Raw genomic sequence first — 22445 nt, 5'->3', positions numbered from 1 at the left:
AAGAGTTCCAATAGTTTCTTCCCAATGATTACAATCCAAGCCAAGGTGTGCACATACGAGACCCAACATAGAGAGCTAAAGCAAAATTATCCATGCGCTAGAGGAAGTCAGTTTTTCGATCGAACTGCCACCGAATCGATTATACTCGATTTAGTAAATGTTCAAATCGACATCGACCGTCGAAGAGTAAAAATCGGTTGATTTTACTCTTTGGATTTTTGAGACCTTTGTCGATTTGGAATTTTTCCAAACCAGCACCAACCGACCGACTTCGATTCAATCGATTGGCTCGATTTTTTCGGTCTATCATGTTCATCCCTACCGTGTGATTCATTCCTAAATTCTAATTTGTTGCTAACTCGAACATAGTTTAATGGATACAGTACTATAACCATCTCCAAGATCAATTGTTCAATCTCTTACTCTGCTGTGTTGAATTCTCTAATGGGCTATGATAATTAAATTCGATGCTAATTTCATATGTAATTTCCATTCAAAGGTACAATTCAATGCAAAATGTACAAATAAACCAGCAAAAAAAATGTCCTAATGTAAAGTTTAGAAAAATCTCCCGGTTGAGAAATTGAAATTTGAAAGGTTGGGAAGCTCAAAGGAAGAAGGGAAAAAAGAAACTGCAAAGAGAATGATTGTGATTAGTAGAGTTAATTAGTAGTTAAAGATAATTAATTAAGGGGATCACTTATAATGGTGAGTTACATAAACTCATTAACTTCATTTCATAAATAAATGAAATCCCTTCATTTTTCCATTTATATGTTACATAAAATAAACAAAATCTTCATGCCCCTATATAAACCCTACTCCATACAGCCCATGGCAAACACAGAAATTTAGCCTTCTTCTCATCTATTACCTAGTTTCTTCAAAAAGAAAAAAAAATGGCTTACCTTTCAAAGCTCTTAATTCTCACATGTCTTCTAGTTTTTGCCTTCTCATTCATGGTCGAGTCTAGGCCAAGCCTAGCAACACGATTGAATTTAGAAAACAATGCATCAAATTGTTGGGGATCTTTGTTTCAACTCGAAGCATGTAGCAGTGAAATTATCACATTCTCTCTCAGCGGAAAATTTAACTTAAGTCCCAACTGTTGTCAATCGATCGAAATCATCCAACATAAGTGTTGGTCAACATTACTCGGCTCATTGGGATATACAGTAGAAGAAGCTAACATTCTAGCGGTCTATTGTGATACTAAAGGAAGCAATCCTCCAACACCACCATCACTTCCACTCCCACCATCCATTGCGCCTGAAGGTCTTGCTCCTTGAGAAAGTAAAGTGATCTTTGCAATAGAATAATTATGAGCCACTAGCTACTATGAGTTCATGTTTTATCTGTATCTTGAGAATTTCAAGTGTTTGTCAAAGAATACTATTGCACTAAATACTCAAGTCTCTACATTCTGCTTATTCTGAACTACCATTGAGACACTACTAAAAGAACATAATAATTTATTTTCATCTACCAAGTTTTATGAATTAGATATTTGAATGAATGAAATACAAAAACTAAGAATGAAAAGAATATATTGTTGTACCTATACCTCAAATGGCATTGCAGATCAAAACCTAAGACCACAAGGAAGGCAGCACCATTTTTCCACTTTTAAAAGAAGCCATTGCAGAGGGCTTGCAAAGTCTTCCTCCTCTTCGGATGCAGGTGGAAGAGGCAGCTCTGAAGGTAAATGATGATGAAATGCATTAACAGCTGCCACAACACCATCCTCGCTATCGATAAGTTTTGCTATTTCAGTTGCTCGAAGTTTAACCTGGGTCATTAGAATCTCGTTAAGATTGAGTATGTTTTACAAAATTGAACATTCTATTTCAACTGAGTTGAAACTTGAAAAACTGCATTTATCAAAAGTTGTAGAAGCTTTAAGATTGACAAACAAATGAAATACTGCAAAAAGAAAACAAGTCTCGCAACATGCTACTTTTAACAGCAATCGTTATTGATGATCCCACCTCAGGCTGGAGCATAAAATTAATAGCATTGGACAGATTCACGGGATTTAGCTGAGATATAGGAATCGGTGCAGGTCCAAGGCCTTTCTGATGAGTTGTCTCACCCCAGAAAAATTGATCTCCAAAGAATGGTACTATGGTCGTAGGGCACTGAATTTCAAATTTCAAAATCAGAACAGAGAAAATATATATATCATAAAACAATATCCCCATGAGACATCTATCAGCTGCATTGTTAATACTAAATCTAGTTAAACCATACTTTCTCACAGTATGGAAAGTGGAAACATCAGAAGTCAGAACTGAATCATCAAAAAACTTCTTACCCCAGCTCTAAGTCCTGTGCTTGTAGTTCCAGCACCACCATGATGAACCTGAAGCCCAGATATAATATAAATAGATGACTTAAAACGCATTAATACAGTATTCCATAAGTAGACATTTTTTAAAGTAATTTCCTATCATTAGTTCAGTTGATAGTCTTTAGTGATGAGCCTATTCCTCCAAAAATAATGTATATTGAGGATTGTCTGTGGAAGTGAACAGAGCGTGACAGAATGCTGAAAAGCTTAAGCCTTCGGAGTCTTCTTCATGGATAACGTTTTAGAAAGTAAGGTACTACTCACCACAGCTGAACATTGACGAAATAACCAATCATGGGGGCAGTCTTGTATAAGGAGTACATCTTCAGGAAGTTCTGTACCTGTACAAGACAGTGCTATTCAGGAACTTCTCTCTCTAAATTGCATAACTACAATCCCCAAACTCATCAAAGTTAATAGGATCAGAATAATATCAGCAGCCAAAATCTGAAAGATTCTTATTAATTTTTGTTGTATCATCATCACTCATCAACGATAATTATTACATTTGCAAGGGCTTCACAGCATAGAGATCTTCTCACTATTAATAAGTGCAAGAAATAAATTTAGGCATTATATAAACAAGACAAACAAAATCAACATCTTTATAGTTGAGCATATCAACATCAGCGAACTTGAATATTTCAGATTCCTCATCAAGAGGTTGTCTAAATATTATACCATCACTTTTCAAATCATTTGCCATGGTTCCACAAGTATGTCGATGAGCGTCGTAATTATTCTTCCTTTATTTATTTAATTGTTTTATTTCTAACATATACGTTACAATTCAAGTCTATATGATGACCTTGCTTGGTACTTTGAGGCATGATTCACCAAGATACCAGTCTTTCCAATCAACAAAAGATCCTCTAATTTTTTTTTTTTTTAAATATTTGTGAGTGTCCGGACCAACTTACACGTGCACCTCAACTGATCTCATGGGACAACACGTCTGATCTTACGATATTTGGATATCAAGATAACTCGTAGGATATTAAATCCTAAGTAGGTGACCACCATGGATTGAACTCATCACCTCTTAGCTCTTTATCAAGGGGATGTTCCCTTATTTATCACTAGACCAACCCATGATGGTTACAAAGGATCCGCTAATCCAAGTTTCTCATTTATATTAAATGAAAATTTGAAGTAGTAGTTGCAGAATTTACAGTTTTTTGCTTTTATGTGTGAAAGAAAAGGACACCGAACATGTAACATACTTGCAGAATACCATTTTTCGGTCTACATTTGATATGCATTTTTATCCATCCCCCTACCTGAAGGTGAACTGCTTACATGCCATGCCTAGTAGAGACCAGAATACCATGCCTAAAGCTTATTCGCCAAGAATAGTCATTTGCAATTTCTTCAAGTAACAGAACGTGTGTTGCACTCAAAACCTACTGCATGCTATCCCTTCTTTCCAATTCCCCCTTCAAGAACCAAAAATTGCTATAAATGTCTATCACAACTGTTATAATATTAAATTTATCTTCACACATCAGTTTAAGTTTTTGAGTCAACAAAGTAGGTGGTCCAGGGAGGTCTTGTGTTCAAGCCCCTACATTGTTATTTCCTCCCCATTTAATATTCATTTCTACTTGTTGGATCTTCATATTTCAAGCCCATAAATGAGGAGTGTTATAATATTAAATTTGTCATCACCCGTTAACTTAAGCTTTAGGGTCAATTGATGATTTAAGATACAAAGATCATTGGGTCTCTACTCCATGAAAGCACAACAAAAAACCTCAATAAGCTTGTCGAAAGAATAACTGTTTGTGTTTGAAAGAAAGAGATGCAACAGATAAATATTCTCACTAGAGTGACAGCCTAACCAACCACACCATTGACAAGTATCAAATTCATAGCTTGTGGTGACTAAAAAAGGATGGCTATAGAGCGTCCATATAAACTAAAAGCAGTGAAGAGATGTAGGATACAGCCATTGATTGGGATAATTTTAAAATGCAAAAAGGAAGAATACACGTACAATTGCCTAGGCCTCCCAAACCCCGGTCAATTATTCCTCTTTGCCCTGCATCCTTTAATGCCTCCAATATGATATGAATTGTCCTCTGAGGCTCCGCAAGAGGCTGACCAAACAAAAACAAAAGTCCAATAGTTTTGACACCAAAGGTTCACATACTTGAGAAATATTTAGAAGAAAAGTCCGCGGGCACATTGAATAACAATCAAGAAGTGTTAAATCACTGTGAATAAACCTACTGCCTCGTAGGTTTGGGTAACAATTATCTTTTACTAATAATTTTTAACACTCCACCAAAATTCCTATCAGAGAATTTTAAAATTGTACACTTACAACCAAGGATCCTATCCAATGGTTGCAAGATAAAAATGGATTCCCTGAAAAATGGAATCCATAACCTTTGAGATTTGACCAAAAATGTTATAACTACATATATTGTGGTGAGGTTATCATACCATACTCCCGAATCCTACATATATGGGTGTTGTTCCTTTTTGAATCCACTGCACGACCAACTCTTCAGGCTGATACTTGAATCCACGGTCCAGGAAACAATAGCCAACAACATCAACTAAAGGCCCCCAATCTGCAAATAAGTTACACCAATTGACCATATGTATAAAACATAATTATAAGTATTCACAAACTCCAAGCACGGCAAACTTAGAATATAGGTAGAAATCAGAGTCGGCAATGACGCAAGATATCCTAAACTATTAAAATAAAAGGTGAGCAAAAGAAGATGAAGTTCACTTTCAAAAAAAAAAAAATGAAAGTCATATGAATAGTGGTCATTAAACTACTCTTTTATGTGCAAGGAGGTAAAAAATAGTGAATGAAGAAGACAGAAAGATACCTGAGAGGTTTTTTCTATCTTAGTTCTCTACTTCTATCTTAGTTTAAACACCCGACCAGATAAACCTTCCAAGTCAAGCTCTAATCATCTCTTTCTTTAATAATCTTACTGTTCCTCAATACTGCACACTGGGCACTGCGTTGGAATTGATAAAGTTTCGTGGAGTTCATAATTGCATAAAAGGAGGAGAAGTAGTGGCTGCGGCGCGTCAAGGCACTTCTTCGTTGGCGTTTTCCGAGAATTTTACGATTTTTGCTTGTGGAAATTATCGAGTAATCGGAGATAAAAAAGAAGATTCGAAATTTTGTGAACAATGCGGAGTCGAATTTGTTGATTCTCGGATACGAAGTACATTCTGTTTTCTTCAGACTAAAAATGTAAACAAGATTAGTATCATAATAGTTGAGTATAGTTTCCAACTTCTATTAATCTAGATCTCAGCCCAAGATGGATGAGTGCCCAGTAACGAGGATTTCTAAATCGGCCCCCATCCAATGATTTGGAGATAGCAAGCAGAGGATGATAATTCAACTGGGTGTCATCTCTTTGACCATCTAATTTTTATAAATACCCAGTTCACAATAGTAAAACCCACGGCAAATTTGCACAATGATTGAGAGAAATGAACACCCGGTACTCCAGTAGGAGCATCCATGCCATGACAGAATCCAAGGTTTTCCTCCGTAGCTCACCTCCAGAGAGTTAACCAAATTGTTCGGATAAACATCAGCCAGCAATAAGAGAAGAACGTATTGCTACTTTGTTAAAATTTCAATTGAACTCTGTCCTAATAGCTTTAGCCCTGACCATCCATCCAATTACTAACTAACAAACCATTATCGCATATTCAATTGATACGACCATATCAGTGTTAACTAAGACAGTAAATCATATAAAAGCAAAGACATAATAAACACCAATAAAGAAAAAGATCAATAAAAATAATTCTTCAAAATATTTAATTAAATCAAAGCTTGCATCGTACCCTTTGGCTTTGGCACAACAGAGGGACTCCACATGTAGGCCGTAGGCAAATGAGAAATTGATCCCCGATATGTACTAAAATATGCAATGGGAGCAAGATTCAACTTCTTCCTCCTGAACTCGTTAATGGATCCCCTTATTCCCCACCATATCAGTAGTTCCACTATGATATAAGAAAGCTGGATAATGCAATAATGGTGATGTAACATTAGTGAAATCAGCTAAACATCTGACACATAAAAAGAAAATCTTGCAAGTACGAGAAAGAGAGAGACTTCGGACTCCAAACAAAAGTACATACCCAGTAACCTGTATTTTGGGGTACACGTGCCAATGGATGAGGAAACTCATTTGTTGGCCTGCCTATCAAGAAAACATAAGGTGTGATCTTAAAATTTTTATCAATATTAATTTAATTGAGAAAATTAGGAGATGATAACCATAAATAAGCTTCAAGAATTACAGGTCTTTTTCCTTTCTTTAAACATTTGGCCCATTCCTGGCTTGAATTGATGCCCAACCTATGCAACTAGAACTAAGAACGACTTCCTCACAGATTAACCTACCTAATCAACACTAGGTAGTTGCATGGTAAAATATGACTCACCATTAGCAGTCAAAACAAACTTCTTTTTTTTTTTTTTCATAATGAGGCATGTGAAAGAGAAAATTTTGAGAAATAAGGATTGAGGTGTGTAAAACAGCAATTGTTTTTCCTTAAGAATGTAATCCAAATCACTGAATAGAACCAAAACTTCAAAGTCCTTTTGTCAAATGCTTTTACACTATCCTTTGGAAACATAGATGGCAGGAACAGAGAAATCTTTTGTGAAGAAGAAACAAGAATTTCAATGATGAATGAAATGACCACCAGTGGTGGACAAAAACAATGTCCAATTGTAAGTTAGAGAAATTTTCAAATAGAATAAGCTCCCCTGAGATTTGAGATCTTTTTAGACACTCAACTCAAACTTCTTTATAACTATGTCCTAATTTTCAATCTGGTCAAGTGGAGTGCCATATTGTAATCTATATGGCTGCTTGGAAGAATTACTATCTTCCACTTTTGTATTTGGGAGCTTTTGTAAATGTGTTGGTTTCTTATTTTAAGAAGAAAAAAGAAAAGTAAACATAATCCAAACCAAACACCTGATGCGAAATCCTAAACAGAAGGTCACTGATCTTTCCTTTACACAAAATTAGAACTTATATTTTTTTGCCAAAAATGTATACTGGAAACTAGCAACATCAGCACAACATGACAATTATAATCAACTTACGTCCAAGGCATTGTAAAGAATATATGTAAAGGTACACGAAGAGCTTCAGCAACATGTGTATGTCCTGCAACCCAAATCAAACAAGCACAATGTGAAATTTGAAAACTAACCCTTCAATAGAAGTACTATTCCACCCATCAATTACTAATTTAGTAAAAATTATATGAATCAAATGTTTAATGATAGACTTTATTGTGGGAAATTGTCTGCTTATCTAATTGATTTATTTTCCTTTCTTTGTCCATCTTATTTTCTTAATTAATAATTGAAGATACAGCTACAGCTTAATAATTTAAAACAACTAAAATCTCAATATTATTGAAAGAGATGCTTTGGTCATAATTTACAGTTCATGTTTCTAAACTTTCATCGTGTGTCTCATATAAATATGCACGCATGATTTTTTTAAAAATAATAATAATAATAAAGGTGTAGTTGAAAAGCAACTAACAAAATGATATCAATGACCTGGACCTATTTTTGGACATTAAACAAATTTTCAAATGGTCGACAAGCATCTGTTGGAAAACACACCTGAAGAATGATATTGAAGTGAGATGCTTAACTTTGCCTACAATCACTCACCATAAGCAGGCGCATTTGCAATAATTGCCTGAGCCCTAAAAGGCATCCCAGTTTCTAGATCTGGTTCAGTGCAAGCAGGAAGTGTGGACTCTATAATGACCTTTAGATGTTTCCTTTGAACAGATATTTCTCCCGGTCCAGATGGAATGAAACCTTTGTTTCTGGTCATATCTAAAATTGAATTTTACAAAATCATTAATGCAAGACAAGCAACTGAGAAAGAAAGAATAAAAGGATAGATAGTAAGGGAGCAAGCTCTAATTTTTTTTTGGATAAGAAGAGAAAAAGCTCAAATGAGTATACCAAACCATATCAGGCAAAATTAGAGAAATAAATATAATAATATCAGCAGGGAAAATTAGAGAAATAAATATAATAATATCAGCAATTTTTTCCTTTAACAAGAACCCCCATGAGAATATCAAAGTTAATAGAAATGAATATATCATTTGAAGAGATAAATCAGCTTCCTATGAGATTGAGAGAGGCATTTGGAACATCCTTATCCTAAGAATTTGAAGAAAAAAAATGTCTGGATTGGGAAGATTGAATACTCAAGACAAGATTCAACCAAGACGTCCTAGCGGACAAGATAAATCAATTGATCAACTATTCCTTTAATGACCTTTCATTTTCTATTAGAAGAAAGTTTCTGTTCACTTACATTTGCACGTGGTTTTCCTCTAATGTGGATTGCTAAATTTTGTGGGTCAATGCAATTAGAGTTGCTGTTTGCAAAGTGTGACTAAAGAAAAATAGGATATCTATTTCAAGGTTCATCAATGAGGAATTTTAGAGCAATAGTGTTATTTTCTCCTCTTGGAGACTCTCCATGAAGAGATTGGTAATTGTGATCTTGCTACTATTTGCACCAATTTTGTAGAGGGTTCTTGTCTATTAAATTTCATCATGTCGATGAAATTAAAGTCAGTTTCTTATAAAGGACATGAATAAGTAAATCAAGATATCAAACTCAAATGTAGAAAGATCTATACATAGTCAAGCAAGATCAAATCTATTAAAGAGCTTCTGGCGGGCAGTAGCAACAATATCAGTCTCAGACACATTGCAAGATCAGAGAATTTCTTTATAGGGGAATAAAAGATGCTTCTGGTCAATAAGAGGTAGTGAAATAATAAACGAATAATGTCTAAATGATTGCCTTCTGACATAATTGGTCACCTCAAAAGCATCAATAACCAACAGACTTTCAGAAGATGGAGACATAAATTTGCCGGTAAAGTTACTGGCTCTCGTTGAAAAAATCTATCCAAAATGTTGTTTTACATTTATCGAAATTTTTGGTCGCTTATCTGATAAATTCTATAATAATTATGCAATTATCTCTAGTCTTATGAGTCTCCAACTAAATAACAGGTAAAGACACGTGTAAAACATTTAAATTCTGCCATAATGTTAGTGTCCTCAAAGTCTTCAAGATTTAGGGCATCTTACATTCAGCCAAATCACGAGAATCACCAGCCAGAGGATAAAAGTTAACACCAGCAGACTTCACAAAGTTTCTGAAATTAGTATGAGTGGCAAGCCTAACATAGTGACCAAATTCCTGCAAGCAGGCTCAGAGAATTATACAGGGTTCACCCAAAAAAAAAAAAGAATAAAGAAAGAAAGAAAAAGAAAAGACAAGAAGAGGAAGAAGAAGAAGAAATCACTATAAAACATCAACCACATCGAGTTTATATTTATAATTTGATCTTTTAGTGATGGGAAATGGATTAAAAAAAAGTATTCTATTTAATCCCTGAAATTGAACATGGATGAGGTACAGACTCTAGCTGCAATGCTAGAGAAGTCAAATTCAGCGCAACATATTTTTTTCAATCAGGACGACTCACTGTCATATAAATTTCATAATGACAAAATCTTCTATAACAAATTGTGAAGATAAAATCCAGTAAAACAATTTATCTGCACATTCATTCACTCGCACCTCCAAGATGGTCAGATCAAGAGTTCAAAAAAAAAAACATATGGTGAAACAGAGAGAGAATAAAAATAAAGTGCCAGCAGTGAAAACTAATTAACTATTTCAACATGCCTGGAGCCTCTTTGCAATGGCCAAGAAAGGCTGCACATCTCCTCTTGTTCCAACCACAAGTATTGCAATCTTCAACCTTGGAATCAATTTGTTGGACTCAGAAATGATGTCATCAACTCTGGGAGATGACCCTTCCGAGGTAGGATGAAGCTTTAACAGTTCTGAAGCAGCAGGGGCATTTTTCTCTATATCAACTTCTACAGTCCCATCACGTTGTATCTTCACTAGATCTGCAAGTAATTGTTTCTGCCACCCAACACATAACAAACATTGAGTCAAAGCATATCTAGAATAAGGAACATGGAGCAAAAAAGAAAGAATAATAAAAGAGCAAGACTATCGATACATTCTCTCAGAAACACTCAATCAAGAAGTTAGGACCGAGGATAAAGGAATCTTCCACCTAGATAATTAGAAGGATTACAAAAAGAAGCAAGAAGCATCTAGAATAAGTTACAAGGGAGCATTCGGGCACATTTATCGTCATGCATGATGAAGCAATCATATCAAGATGTAGATGTATGTGCTCAATTTTTTTTAAAGGAGAATGTGATATTCCAATAAGTACCTGTTTTTCCCCTGACAATTCATCAAATTTTAGGTCGGGCCTCTGTGTACCAATCCACTCTGTCATGGATCTGAAAAAAGTGACGTTTTCCTCCTCCGATAGTAGATTTTTTCCACTGCCAATAGGTGCACTAACACGCTGTTCCTAACCTAAAATTCCCAGAACAACCTTTTCCATGAGCGGGGATATCTAGAATCCTCAAATTATGAAGGAAATGGTCTTCCAAGTAATCTAACCTCCAATTTCCAAATACGTGTTATTCACATTGTGATTGATCATTACACAGTCATTAGAATATGATTGAAGAGCACTGGAGTAGTAAGTTCCTCGCATGTGGAAAAAATCCAGATTTTTTGTCTTTGTGGAGAGTCAAGTAAATGACCTATCGTGCTTCTCTTTATCACTGATGTGATAGTAAATTACTATGCTGCCTGTGTCCTCCATATGCTGCGGTGCTCTGCAAAAGATGACCATTTTATGTTCCATCTCAACCTATTGCAATTAGTAGTCTAAACTGCAAGAGCTATAGAAATAACAATGATGCAAAATTTTTCTAACTAATTTGCAAGTAAAAATCTCAGACATTCAAATAAGATATCAAGATAACCATTTTTTTAATAATAAATCAAGCTTTCATTGAGATACATGAAAGGAGATAACCAATAAGAGATGTCGTTGCCATATGACAAAAAACAGCACAAATTCTTGGAGGTGCAGCCAAATTAAATTGTTAAGTTCCAATTCTCAGCACAACATTGAGAGTTAAAACATTTACTTAAAAAACTCAGCTATTGTTGTCAGGTGCCCTAGGATATATATATCAGTAGCTACAAAAATGTCAATGACTTCATTTTTCTTAAGACGTCAATGGGTACTCTAGAAAAGATCAACCAGAGAAAAGGTTAATACAAAATATTTGAAATATTGGATGCCACACAAATCATTTTCAAGTAATCCCAGAATAATCATTATTTTCATGAATAAACATAATGTTAATATATTTACACTACCATGAAAATTATTCAGCATCTGAATATTATATTTTTACAAAGCAAAGTGAAAACAAATGAGATAATTTATAGACAGAGATGCATTAAAAAATAATAATAAATAAAAACAAAAATGAAAAACTCTTAGTGACCTAGGATTTCGACTGTACACTAAGAATTACATGTATAATTAACAAACTAATTTCATCAAAGAGTGATCAAGTGATTCACATAAACTATTTCTTATAGTTATACTTACAAGAGAAAGCTTGTTAAAGTATTATGAACTAAAAGCAAGCAACAATAAAAAATAAACTCAAACAAATTCCAAAGTCAGTAGTTTCAATACCCAGTTATCCTAGTTTCCATGTTCAAAATATATGTAACCGTAAAGAATAGTAGAACTTGAGATTGCTGTACACTGACCTCTTCAAGTAAAGGAACCAACATTCTTGAACTCATGAGACTCAGAAGGCCACAAAAATTGATAATAGCTGAATTGGCTATGTGTCAACAGCTACCCAGTAAAAATTTTCACGCAAATGCTTGCTAACTAAAGATCCACGTACACCATTGGCCACAGACACATCCTTCTTCACTTCTATACTGCTAGTGCTAGCTCCTTCTGCCAGATTTTCAAAAGCATGGTGAAGCAGAGAAATGACAAAACTACATTAACACCTAATTGTGTCAATTTTCAATATCAGCTCACAGTTAAGAACGCCCCAAATAGAAGAACCCCACAATCCAAAAAGTCTCAAGCAACATTCCAAAAGTCACAAATCATTAGATTAAGCACAGTTTGAGCTGAAAACAGAAGAGAAACAACATGGGTTCTTCGCACTTAAGGCAAGCAATCCTCGTCCAAAGCATAAACCAAAGTTCAAATAAATCCAAAGGGTGCCTTCAACAATGGCAACCAAAAAGAAAGGAAAAGAAAACTAACCCACTACACTGCCAATCAAGAACTCCCACAAGCTGCGCCTTAGTCTCAAAAAATCTCAACGAAAGAATTAGAGAGAGACCCAGACAACTAACTCCGAGAAGCAGGAGAAGTCAAAGAAACCCAGTTGAACGTAAGAACTCAGCATTCAGAATCGCTAGAGGGATGAAACAGAAAACAGAAACAGAATTGAAGGCACGAAGGGGGGATAATCTGGCATTCTGCGTCGTCTGTGGTACTGAAATTATGGTTCCAATAAACTTTGAGAGGCGCAATTAAGCTTGGAAATGGATCACGTGAATCATAATTTGGGTATTACTGTTTAAGTTGTTGCCGTTGCGCTTGAAAGGAGAAAAATGAAAAACTCAAATGTCGGCCAAAGTGAATCGGAATCGAAAATTGAGATGCATTTTTTATCGTTTCTCTTCAACCTATTGACTCCTAATCTTTATCATTACACTTTTTCTCAATAGAAAGTTCCTATTTTTTTTTGTTGGCATGAACCCATCCCCACATAGAAATAAATAAATAAATAAAAACTTTATGTTAAATTTACTGGCAATTTAAACTATGAATTTTCAATTTTATCGAATTAAAACTCTGAATTCAAATAAGTATTATAATTTTTTTTGTCATAATTATTTAATTTTTTTTATTTTTAGTTTTTAAAGTTAAGTCTATTTTCTCGTTATTTCTTATTATGATTATTTTTTTCTTTTAAAAAATTAGTTTGATTTTTTAAACCATTAATCAAAAGTAGATAATAAAATAAGAGATTTAAAAGTGGGAATAGTGTCTATAGATTTAATTTTCAAAAATGAAAATAAAAAATCAAACAGTGTCTTTATTATCAAATTAACTAATAATATTATGTAGTTTTTTAAAATTCACACAATTTCAACACAGAACAGAGAAAAAATCTAATTTTGTTTTTAAAAATTTATATTGACTTCATATATCGCATGTGTTTTCTAGTTACAACTAATTAACGAAATAACGGATTAAGATTTGTAGTGAGTGAGTACATGGAATAACAAACAAGATAAAAAAAATAAAAAATAAATAAAAATAAATCTTTCAATGATATTGGAAACCATATCCTTAAAATTACAACAGTTTGAGATAAATTAAGGAAATTTAAAATTTGAGATAAAAATTGATAAAACTTGACATTCTCAAATTTATGCTTACGATAGATGTTAAATTTAATATTTTTGAAGTTTTTTTAGTACAGTAAGAATAGAATGATCCAAAACATGGATCTTGTGATCACGATGTCAGTTGACCTATACTCACATTGACTTAATATTTTGAAGTTGATTAATTCTATAGAAATTGGCTAAACGATCATATTAATTTTGACGTAATAAAAACATCATCTGACTATGTTTTCGAAATTTATAAAAGGGTGATTAATGGAAATTAAATTTATTTTAAAAACCGTTAGCGAAACATTTTACAAATATACATAATTTAAAATTAATTTAACGTGATTTGATTAATTTTGTATTTTAAATTATAACATTAACTTTAATTTGTCAATTTAAATAATTGAGATATTTTAGCTTCGATAAAGAGGTTAGATATTTAAATTTTAAGTTTAGATGATTAAAAATGAAATAAAAATAACCTTCATTTCAATGTAATTTGTATGTATTTGAGATGAATTTATATATTTTGAAAGTTTTATTATGGTCCACTTTAATTAAAGTTCACCAAACATATTGTTGGGAATGAATTGAAAATATTGACAGATTTTTGGTGGGTTTGACAAATAAAAATCAATCACACTCTATCTTGTTTCGATATATAAAGTTTGGTAGATTGCGATTTTTTTTTTTTATGAGAGAGATTATTTTTAAATAATAAAATTATTAAAAATGTTTATAAATAATAGTAAAATATTATAATTCCATCTGATAATAAAAATTTTCTATATTCATAAATATTTTAATTCATTTTTCTATATTTATGAAGAAAAAAAAGAAAAAATAATAATACAATACACATCACGATTTACACGTGGGCTTTAATTACTTTAGAATAATTTATATTTATCTTCATTTATTATTTCATGAAATAAGTATTTAAGAAGTTAGTGGGACCACTCAATAAAAATAATATCTAACGACGTGTCAATTATAAAATAAAGGAGAATATAAGTACGTGATTAGTATCACCATTTGGATTTTATTTTATGTTTTTTTTCATAATTCAAAGTCTAAAGCAATATAAATTTTGAATATAATATTTTTTTTATCTTGAATTTTAAATTTTAAAATACAGAATTGTATTAAATAAAGATAACAATATAGTAATTTATGTTATAAATTCAATTTATTTTTTAAAAAAGTTAAAATATGTATTATATAATTTATTATAAATTATATAATATTATAAAATAATAAGTAAAAAACATAAAGCAAGTTAATAAATTAAATAATGAACACTCTTATAATAATTGTAAATATAGCAAAATGTTAAAAAAAATAATGAATAAATTGTATACGTATCAAAAATGATATTCCGCCCATATAAAATGGAAAAGAATTTTAGATGCAGCCCAAGCTACATCCAATGAAAAAATGACACGTGGCCATTTTTTTAAAACAAATATTTTTTGATTTTTTTGTATATATGCTCCACCTAATCATTATGCATATAAAATAGAAAAAAATTTGGGTGTTTCCTTTGATGCGTGCATTCCAAATATGGTCTAATGAAATATTGTTTCGTAGTATTTTCATTTTGTAAAAAAATATTTTTTTTCTTTTTTATGTGATGTACAATCTAAATTGTACCCAATCATTGTTCTATAAAATATCGGCCAATAAAGAATCATACTCATGTGAAAATAGTTTTCTTTCTTTTTCATCATCACCAAGAAGTTGGTTTCTTCTCCAATCTCCTCACCATCACCACTACCAATTTATTCATTTTTTTCCCACAAAATTCAACCTCAATTGCATTCAATAATTAATGGTAATCTCACTTTATTTTAATATTGTCATAGAAGTGTTAGTTCTATTTAGAAAGATATTAGAAATATATGAGTAATAATCTTTTTTTAGTTAGAAGTCTATTATTAATTATCATTGATAGACTTTAATTTTACATAAAGTAATACTCAATAATATAGTCAATAATGTAACGGACTTTTATTTATTATATAATTCTATCAGTAATTAATTACTGTACCATATTATATAATGAGAGTCTACCAATAATAGCTAACGATGGATTTCTATCGGTTTTACTTTTTATTCAATTTGAGAACCTAATTATATTGTAATATTTTTTAGATTGTTAAATAAAAGACAACTAAAGTATTCATACCTAAAACTCGTATGGATAATGAGCAACCTAGTATATCAATAGCAATTTATAATATAATGATTAATTACATATGATACAATTAATATACATTATTAATTTTGAACTAGATTCAAAATTAAACTACAAAACATGAGAATATAAACATTTGAATAAAATTCAAATAAAAAATTAATATAAATTAGATTTATAGTACAACTATGGATTATAATTGATATAAATAAGATTTATATTAAAACTATAGATTATGTGAGAAATGCATATTTAGAATAGGATTGAAATTAATTAAATTATATATTGATATTTATTTTATTTTATTTTATTTATTTTTATTAATTAAATTCAATTTTAACTCTCCGAGAATGGGGAAGAGGGAAACATGGGGAGATGGCAGTTACCGTCTCCCCCTTTACCTTTAATTTGTAGAATGGTCTGCACTTTGAAGGGCTCGACTTCACATGTTTTTTTCGTCTCTCTCGCACACTCTCACAATTCTCCCCAACCTTCATTCTCAGAGAAAGCATTGTCTATTTTTTCCTTCCCTTCCGCAGAGGTTCCCATCAATCTCCTTGTCCAAAGAAAATAGCAAAGAAGATTTCTTGGTGGTGTTTTGCTCAATATTTCTTGTTTGTCTATGCTGTGAAACACCAATTCCTTTGGAGAGGGAAAAGAATTTGAAGACTGATCTTTAAAGGTAACAATACTTTCTCTTTCAATTACGTAATAGCATGTTAAATTCCTCTATTTTATTGTTATATGTAAAAATCCACTCAATACGATTAAGACAAACAACAATTACACGCTTCTGGACAAAGAATTCGATTCCTACACAAGTAATAACCTAAACGGTCTATAGTATATAGATAAGGTTAGGTGTTTTATCCTAGGGATACTATGGATATGACCCATTTTGTAAGTATTACAAACGATGTGATCCAAGTCGTTTATGTAGACACATAATCTAAAGGGTCTATAGTATATAGATAAGGTTGGGTGTCTTATCCTAATGATACTATGGATATGACCCATTTTGTAAGTATTACAAACGATGTGATCCAAGTCGTTCATGTAGACACATGTGAGTGGGGGTATCTTATACAAAGAATTTGTATAAGACTGGACGGTGAAATCATTAATCTCTCTCTGTAACTCCGTTTGTTGAAGATATTAATATTTCATAGGATGATCGTATCTAACTCAATCCTAATCCTGAGTGAGTTATGAACTCCTACCTATGAGGACTTGTCCTTTGATTTACATAGGTGAGGGTGGCCCGAGTCGCCAACTCAATAAGCCTACCATTTTAGGGACTTGATCAAATAGGGAGCTGGGAACATAATTTCACAAAAAGAAATTCACTCATTTTCATATAGCGTAAGTAGATGAGTAATTCTCTTAAGTGTTGACTCCAAGACTTGAATAATGGGCTCCACCTTCTCATTAGCCTAAGAGGGACATGATTTAGGGTTGAACCATAAACAAATTGTTCATTAGAGGATAGAGGGGCTACACAGACATTTGATTCAACTGTAATTAAGAACAACTCATAAAAGGTCAACTTACATGATGGTTATATCCATGAACGCAACATGTCCTATAGTGCATAAGAATGCAACTATGAGTATATAGTAGTTTGCTTCATAGTTAATGAATGTTGATTAATTAATTAAATTAATTAATCTTGAATCATTTGAGCTTATAAAGTTTTGAAAGAATAATTTGAATCATTCAAATTAGTTTAAGGAAACATATATTAATTATATATGATATGATTAATACAAAATATAATATATATAGATACATTGTTACATATAGTCAATTATAAATTTGATTTATAATTAAAACTATATAGTATGGAAAAATTATTATATTTGAATGTGATTCAAACATTAACTTAATATAAATGAGATTTATATTAAAATTATAAGTTATATATTAATATGAATGAGATCCACATTCAAACTACAAGTTAGGAAAGAAATATACCATTTGAATATAATTCAAAATTTTAATTTATTTTAAAAAAGATAATTAATTAATATATTATTAATTATTATTTTTTTAATTAAATAACTCCCCCTAATGAAGGGGGAGTGGGGAGTGGGGAGTGGGGAGTGGGGAGTTAATCCTCTCCCTTTGCATTATATTCACATCTCTCTCTCTCAAAATACATGGAAGGATTTTTTTTTTTTTTTTTTTTTTAATTCCATCTATTTTTCCTCTTTCGAAAGGATTCATACAAACTGGTCCTTGTTAAGAGATATAGCGAGGAGGGCTTTTTGGAAGCATTTAACGTAGAAGAAGGAGGAGAATTCGTAAAGGAATCACTACTGAGATTTATTGAAGAAAGGTCTTCAAAAGTAAATTTGTCATAATCTCATTTTTATGCTTAACAACTAATCACAACATAAGTCGTCTGTATTTTAATTTAGTTTGTAATTTTCATTTACCCCTAAATCAAAATAAAAACTTTTATATGCTTCCACTAACCAATTCAATCCCACCACTTTTTTTTTTCACTTCAAAAAGTGCCTAAAAATCTTAAATATGTCCCAATTAATTAATCTTGATTATTTTATTTATTAAGAAAGTTTTGTGGAGTGCATACTAGTTGTCAAATCTGGATAATCTACTCTTGTGAAAGTTTTCTTTTTGTGCGAATACAAATTTATCAATTCATTATAAATTTATAATAAGGCATGAGAGTACCTTGGAATTCAATGTAGTGGTTTATCCTAAACTCAAAAAAGGATTTGATAGTAGTGGGTTAATCGTGAATACAAAAAATGATTGTAGTTGATCTTGAACTCATTGAAAAAGATTGAAATATGTTGGATCCTAAACCTACAAAAGGATTAATTGTGGTTTCACTCTTGAATCCAAAAAAAGAATGGTAAATTGATTTGGTTTTCACCCTTAAGAGAATTCTTATACTAAAATACCCACAAAGGAATCTGGATGAGTGGAATTGAAACTTTGAACCACTATAAAAATTATCGGTGTCATCACTTTCTCCATACTCTTTTATTTTATGCCCTAATTATTTTATGAGAAATTGCATGCTTAGTAATTTGTTTTGATTCATTGTGTTAAATATTTTTTTTCCTATTTATTTATTTAGATTGAATTAGTTTAATTTAAATTTATAGAAAAAACTTTATTTTTTAAGTAACTTTATTCACCCTTTCTAGTGTTATGGTATGATCTTACAAGTATCACATGTTTTCAATGTTTTAATTTATAGTTAATAATGGAAGGATATCATCCATCAACTTTAGTAACAAACAAAATATAATACTACATTTAGTATGAAAAATGGAACAAAAATGTTCTTTTCCTTTTTTTTTTTTTTTAGAAAAAGTATACTTTTATTAAACCTCAAGGGCAACTTTGGAATTTATATCTTTAGAAATAAGAGAACTAGCCCATAAAGGAAATTAATTACGCCAAACACCAGACATACAAAATCTTCCAGCTCTTTTGACAACTTCATGGGCAATAAAATTTAGATTTCTTATGATGTATTCAAATGAAATGGCTAAAATTTATCAACAAGCTCAGAAATCTCTGCATGTAAGCATTTTACCTCACTGTGAGAATACGATTTCCCATTTATCAAATTTATTGCTTCTAAACTGTCTGAATCTCTGAAATTCCCCAAATTTTTGCCAATCGAAGACCTTCTAAAATTGCTTTCATTTCAGGTAGAGGGGGAATTGAGGAATAGGATAAGCATCAAGAGCTAATCCATTCAAGGTTCCATTTGAGCTTCTACATACTACTCCCAACCCTAAAATTGAAGGAGATTTCCCTCGAGCAACGTCAACGTTAATTTTCAGAGCATCATTTGGAGGTCGTAACTATCTTGAATGGCTTGACACAATAAAATTTAAAGTGGATTTAGGGTATTCATTTATAGGAATCTTGTATTTGGAAAATTCTGATAAGTAATTTTGAATCTATGAAGCTCGGATTGAAGAATCGGTAATATCGGAATTGTGCACAACCTTATTCCGATCAGACCAAATACTCCAGCACATCACAACAATTAGACCACGTTCTTCCTAATTGCATGAATTGTTAATGTGAATCCATCTATCGATGAAGCTGAGATTGAAATCGTCAAATATAATTGGACAATCAGAGATCCGACTCCAAATTTCAATGGCTCTTTGACATCCACAACGTGTGATCGATGGTTTCAAATTCTTCATTACATATAGGACAATAAGGTGTGATTTCCATTCATTTTCTTTTTAATATTGTCCTGGTAGGAAGAATATTATTTAATGTTTTCCAAAAAAAGTGTTTAGTTTTGTTTGGAATTTTCAATTTCCAGAGATTTTTCCAAACATTAACCATTTTGTTATTACTAGAGCTTTCCATAGAGATGTCCACGGGGGACCGGGGATATCATTCCCCATCCCTTTCCCCGCTCTCTGCTTCCCATTTCATTCTTTATCCCCATGAAATTCTTCATGGGGATCGGAGCGGGGATTCCCGCGGAAAATTTTTTCCTGTTACTCTTTTTTTTTTTTGTAAATAACCAATTAATTTAAATCACTAATGTGAGCAAATGTTAATTAAATAATTAACTTTATCACTAAATTGTTTATTATGGTTAGTTTTATATGACAATTTGAATTTAAAGATAAATTACTCAAATTTTGACCTAAAAAAGCTAACTAATCTTTTTTAATAGAAAGAAATAAACATAAATCAAATTATTCACATATATAAAATAAATTTAAACATATTCATTATCTTTCCCAATAAATAATCAAATTTGAAATTTAAATGTAATATTTATATAATAATAATAACATAATATTAGTGAACTATACTAAATAAATATGTAAAAGCTAATCGGGGCGGGGATGGGGAATGTTCCCTATCCTCGTCTCGGTTTAGCTCACGAGGAATTCTTTCCCCCACTCCCTCCCCTATTCCCCGCCTAATCGGGGAATTTTCGCCCCGTTCGGGATGGGTCCCCGTGGAGAAATTAGACATCTCTAGCTTTCCATGTCGATTATATTCTTCATAAAGAGTCGATAACCACTTTTAACGGTATATGAACTAGACTTTTCATAATGCCAAAATTAACTTGTCAAGAATTCATCTATTTGTTGGAATGTTTGATAAATTCTACATCATCCTCAATTAGTAAATAAAATAATAAATCCTCATTCTAGCTTCCCATAGGATGTAAAAAATCAACCACCAATAAAAATGAGGATAGTGGATTAAGACAGACGGGTTTGAATGAGATTGGTCTGGGTAACCAAGGATATGAGAAAAAAACGTATTGATTTTCTATTGCCTACCTTGTAACATAATTCTTTGGATAATAGGTCTCTCGCCCAAACAAAACTTCTCCAAATAAAGGATGAATTAAGACTCACAACTGCCTCTATAATTGAACAATCAGCAAAGTAAATGCTTTTTAAAACAATAGAAGCCAGAGCATTTGGATTTTTCACTATTCTCCAAACTTGTTTGACAATTAATGTTCGGTAGAAACCACTCCGATCATAAAAATTTAGTCCACCCAGTGCCTTTGGTAAACACATCTTCTTCCAGTTCATACAATGAATATTTTTCTTATTACTCTCTGATCCCCACAAAAATATTGTAAATGATTTGGTTATGTCCTCACAAAAAAAAACCTTGAAAGTTCGAATAAGCTCATTGCATAAGTTGGAATTGATTGGTCAATACTTTTGATTAAGATTTCTTTTCCGGCTTTAGAAAAAAAGGATATCTTTCATCCTTGGACAACTTTTTGAATATTCTCTTAGATATTGTTCAGCAGATTTGTTTCTTGTGAGTGAAGATGGAAAACCCAAGTATTGTTCTAAATTATCAACATTTGAGATGCCTAATAAACTACTTTAAAAATTTACACGATCTTTGTTAATGTTAGAAGAGAAAATCATAATAGATTTATCAAAATTAATACTTTCCCCGAAAACTAATTCACAAAGAATGAGAATATTCTTAAGATTAATCATTTCTAATTCAGATGCTTTAAAATGATTAGACTATCATCAGCAAACAGTAAATGGAAAATAGTTGGATTAGAATTATTCAAACGAAGACCTGAAAGATTGTTAGTTAAAATAGGATTTTAAATTAAGGAAGATGGACCTTTAGCAACAAAAAATAACAATAAAGTAGGGTGATAGCGGATCATCTTGACAGAAACCTCTTGATGGAATAATTTTTCCTTTAGATTCCCTTTTTAATAAATCAGAAAAACTTGTAGAAGATATACAATCCATGATTAAAGACATCCAAAGAAGATCAAAGCCTATTTTAATTAAAATTCCTGGAAGGAAATTCCACTCTACTCAGTCATAGGCTTTGCTAAGATCAAGCTCAATAGTTGAATAGCCTTCCTTACCTTTTTTGTGATCATTGAGAAAGTGTAAACATTCATGGCCTAAAATGATATTATCATAGATTGCTCGATTAGGATAAAAGCTGCCTGTGAAACAGAAATAAA

The 22445-nt window shown here is 31.9% G+C and overlaps 1 protein-coding gene across 3 annotated transcripts; it reads right to left on the bottom strand.

Annotated features, from left to right (window-relative positions):
* Positions 1-713: 713 nt before the first annotated feature.
* On the bottom strand, positions 714-13078 carry UGT80B1 (UDP-Glycosyltransferase superfamily protein). Of its 3 annotated transcripts, XM_039029450.2 has the most exons (16): positions 12611-13078; positions 12091-12289; positions 10912-11132; positions 10676-10824; positions 10108-10353; positions 9504-9615; positions 8049-8219; positions 7464-7527; positions 6485-6542; positions 6185-6362; positions 4799-4929; positions 4347-4449; positions 2615-2691; positions 2315-2362; positions 1989-2138; positions 714-1789 (listed from the first exon to the last, which is right to left on the bottom strand). In XM_039029450.2, exons 4-16 carry the CDS (start codon positions 10739-10741, stop codon positions 1583-1585), a joined length of 1611 nt encoding a protein of 536 aa, XP_038885378.1. In that variant the 5' UTR covers positions 10742-10824; positions 10912-11132; positions 12091-12289; positions 12611-13078; the 3' UTR covers positions 714-1582. The 3 variants fall into 3 exon arrangements, with proteins under 3 accessions (XP_038885378.1, XP_038885379.1, XP_090169504.1); XM_039029451.2 differs by having other exon boundaries at positions 10676-11132; positions 12611-13030; XM_090313378.1 differs by having other exon boundaries at positions 10676-11132; positions 12091-12286; positions 12611-12995.
* Positions 13079-22445: the final 9367 nt, after the last annotated feature.

The sequence above is a fragment of the Benincasa hispida genome, chromosome 4 (genome assembly GCF_027475165.1).
Source record: "Benincasa hispida cultivar pf3 chromosome 4, pf3_genome.v1.1, whole genome shotgun sequence".
Lineage (NCBI taxonomy): Eukaryota > Viridiplantae > Streptophyta > Magnoliopsida > Cucurbitales > Cucurbitaceae > Benincasa > Benincasa hispida.
This window is presented reverse-complemented; position numbering and strand designations above follow the sequence as displayed.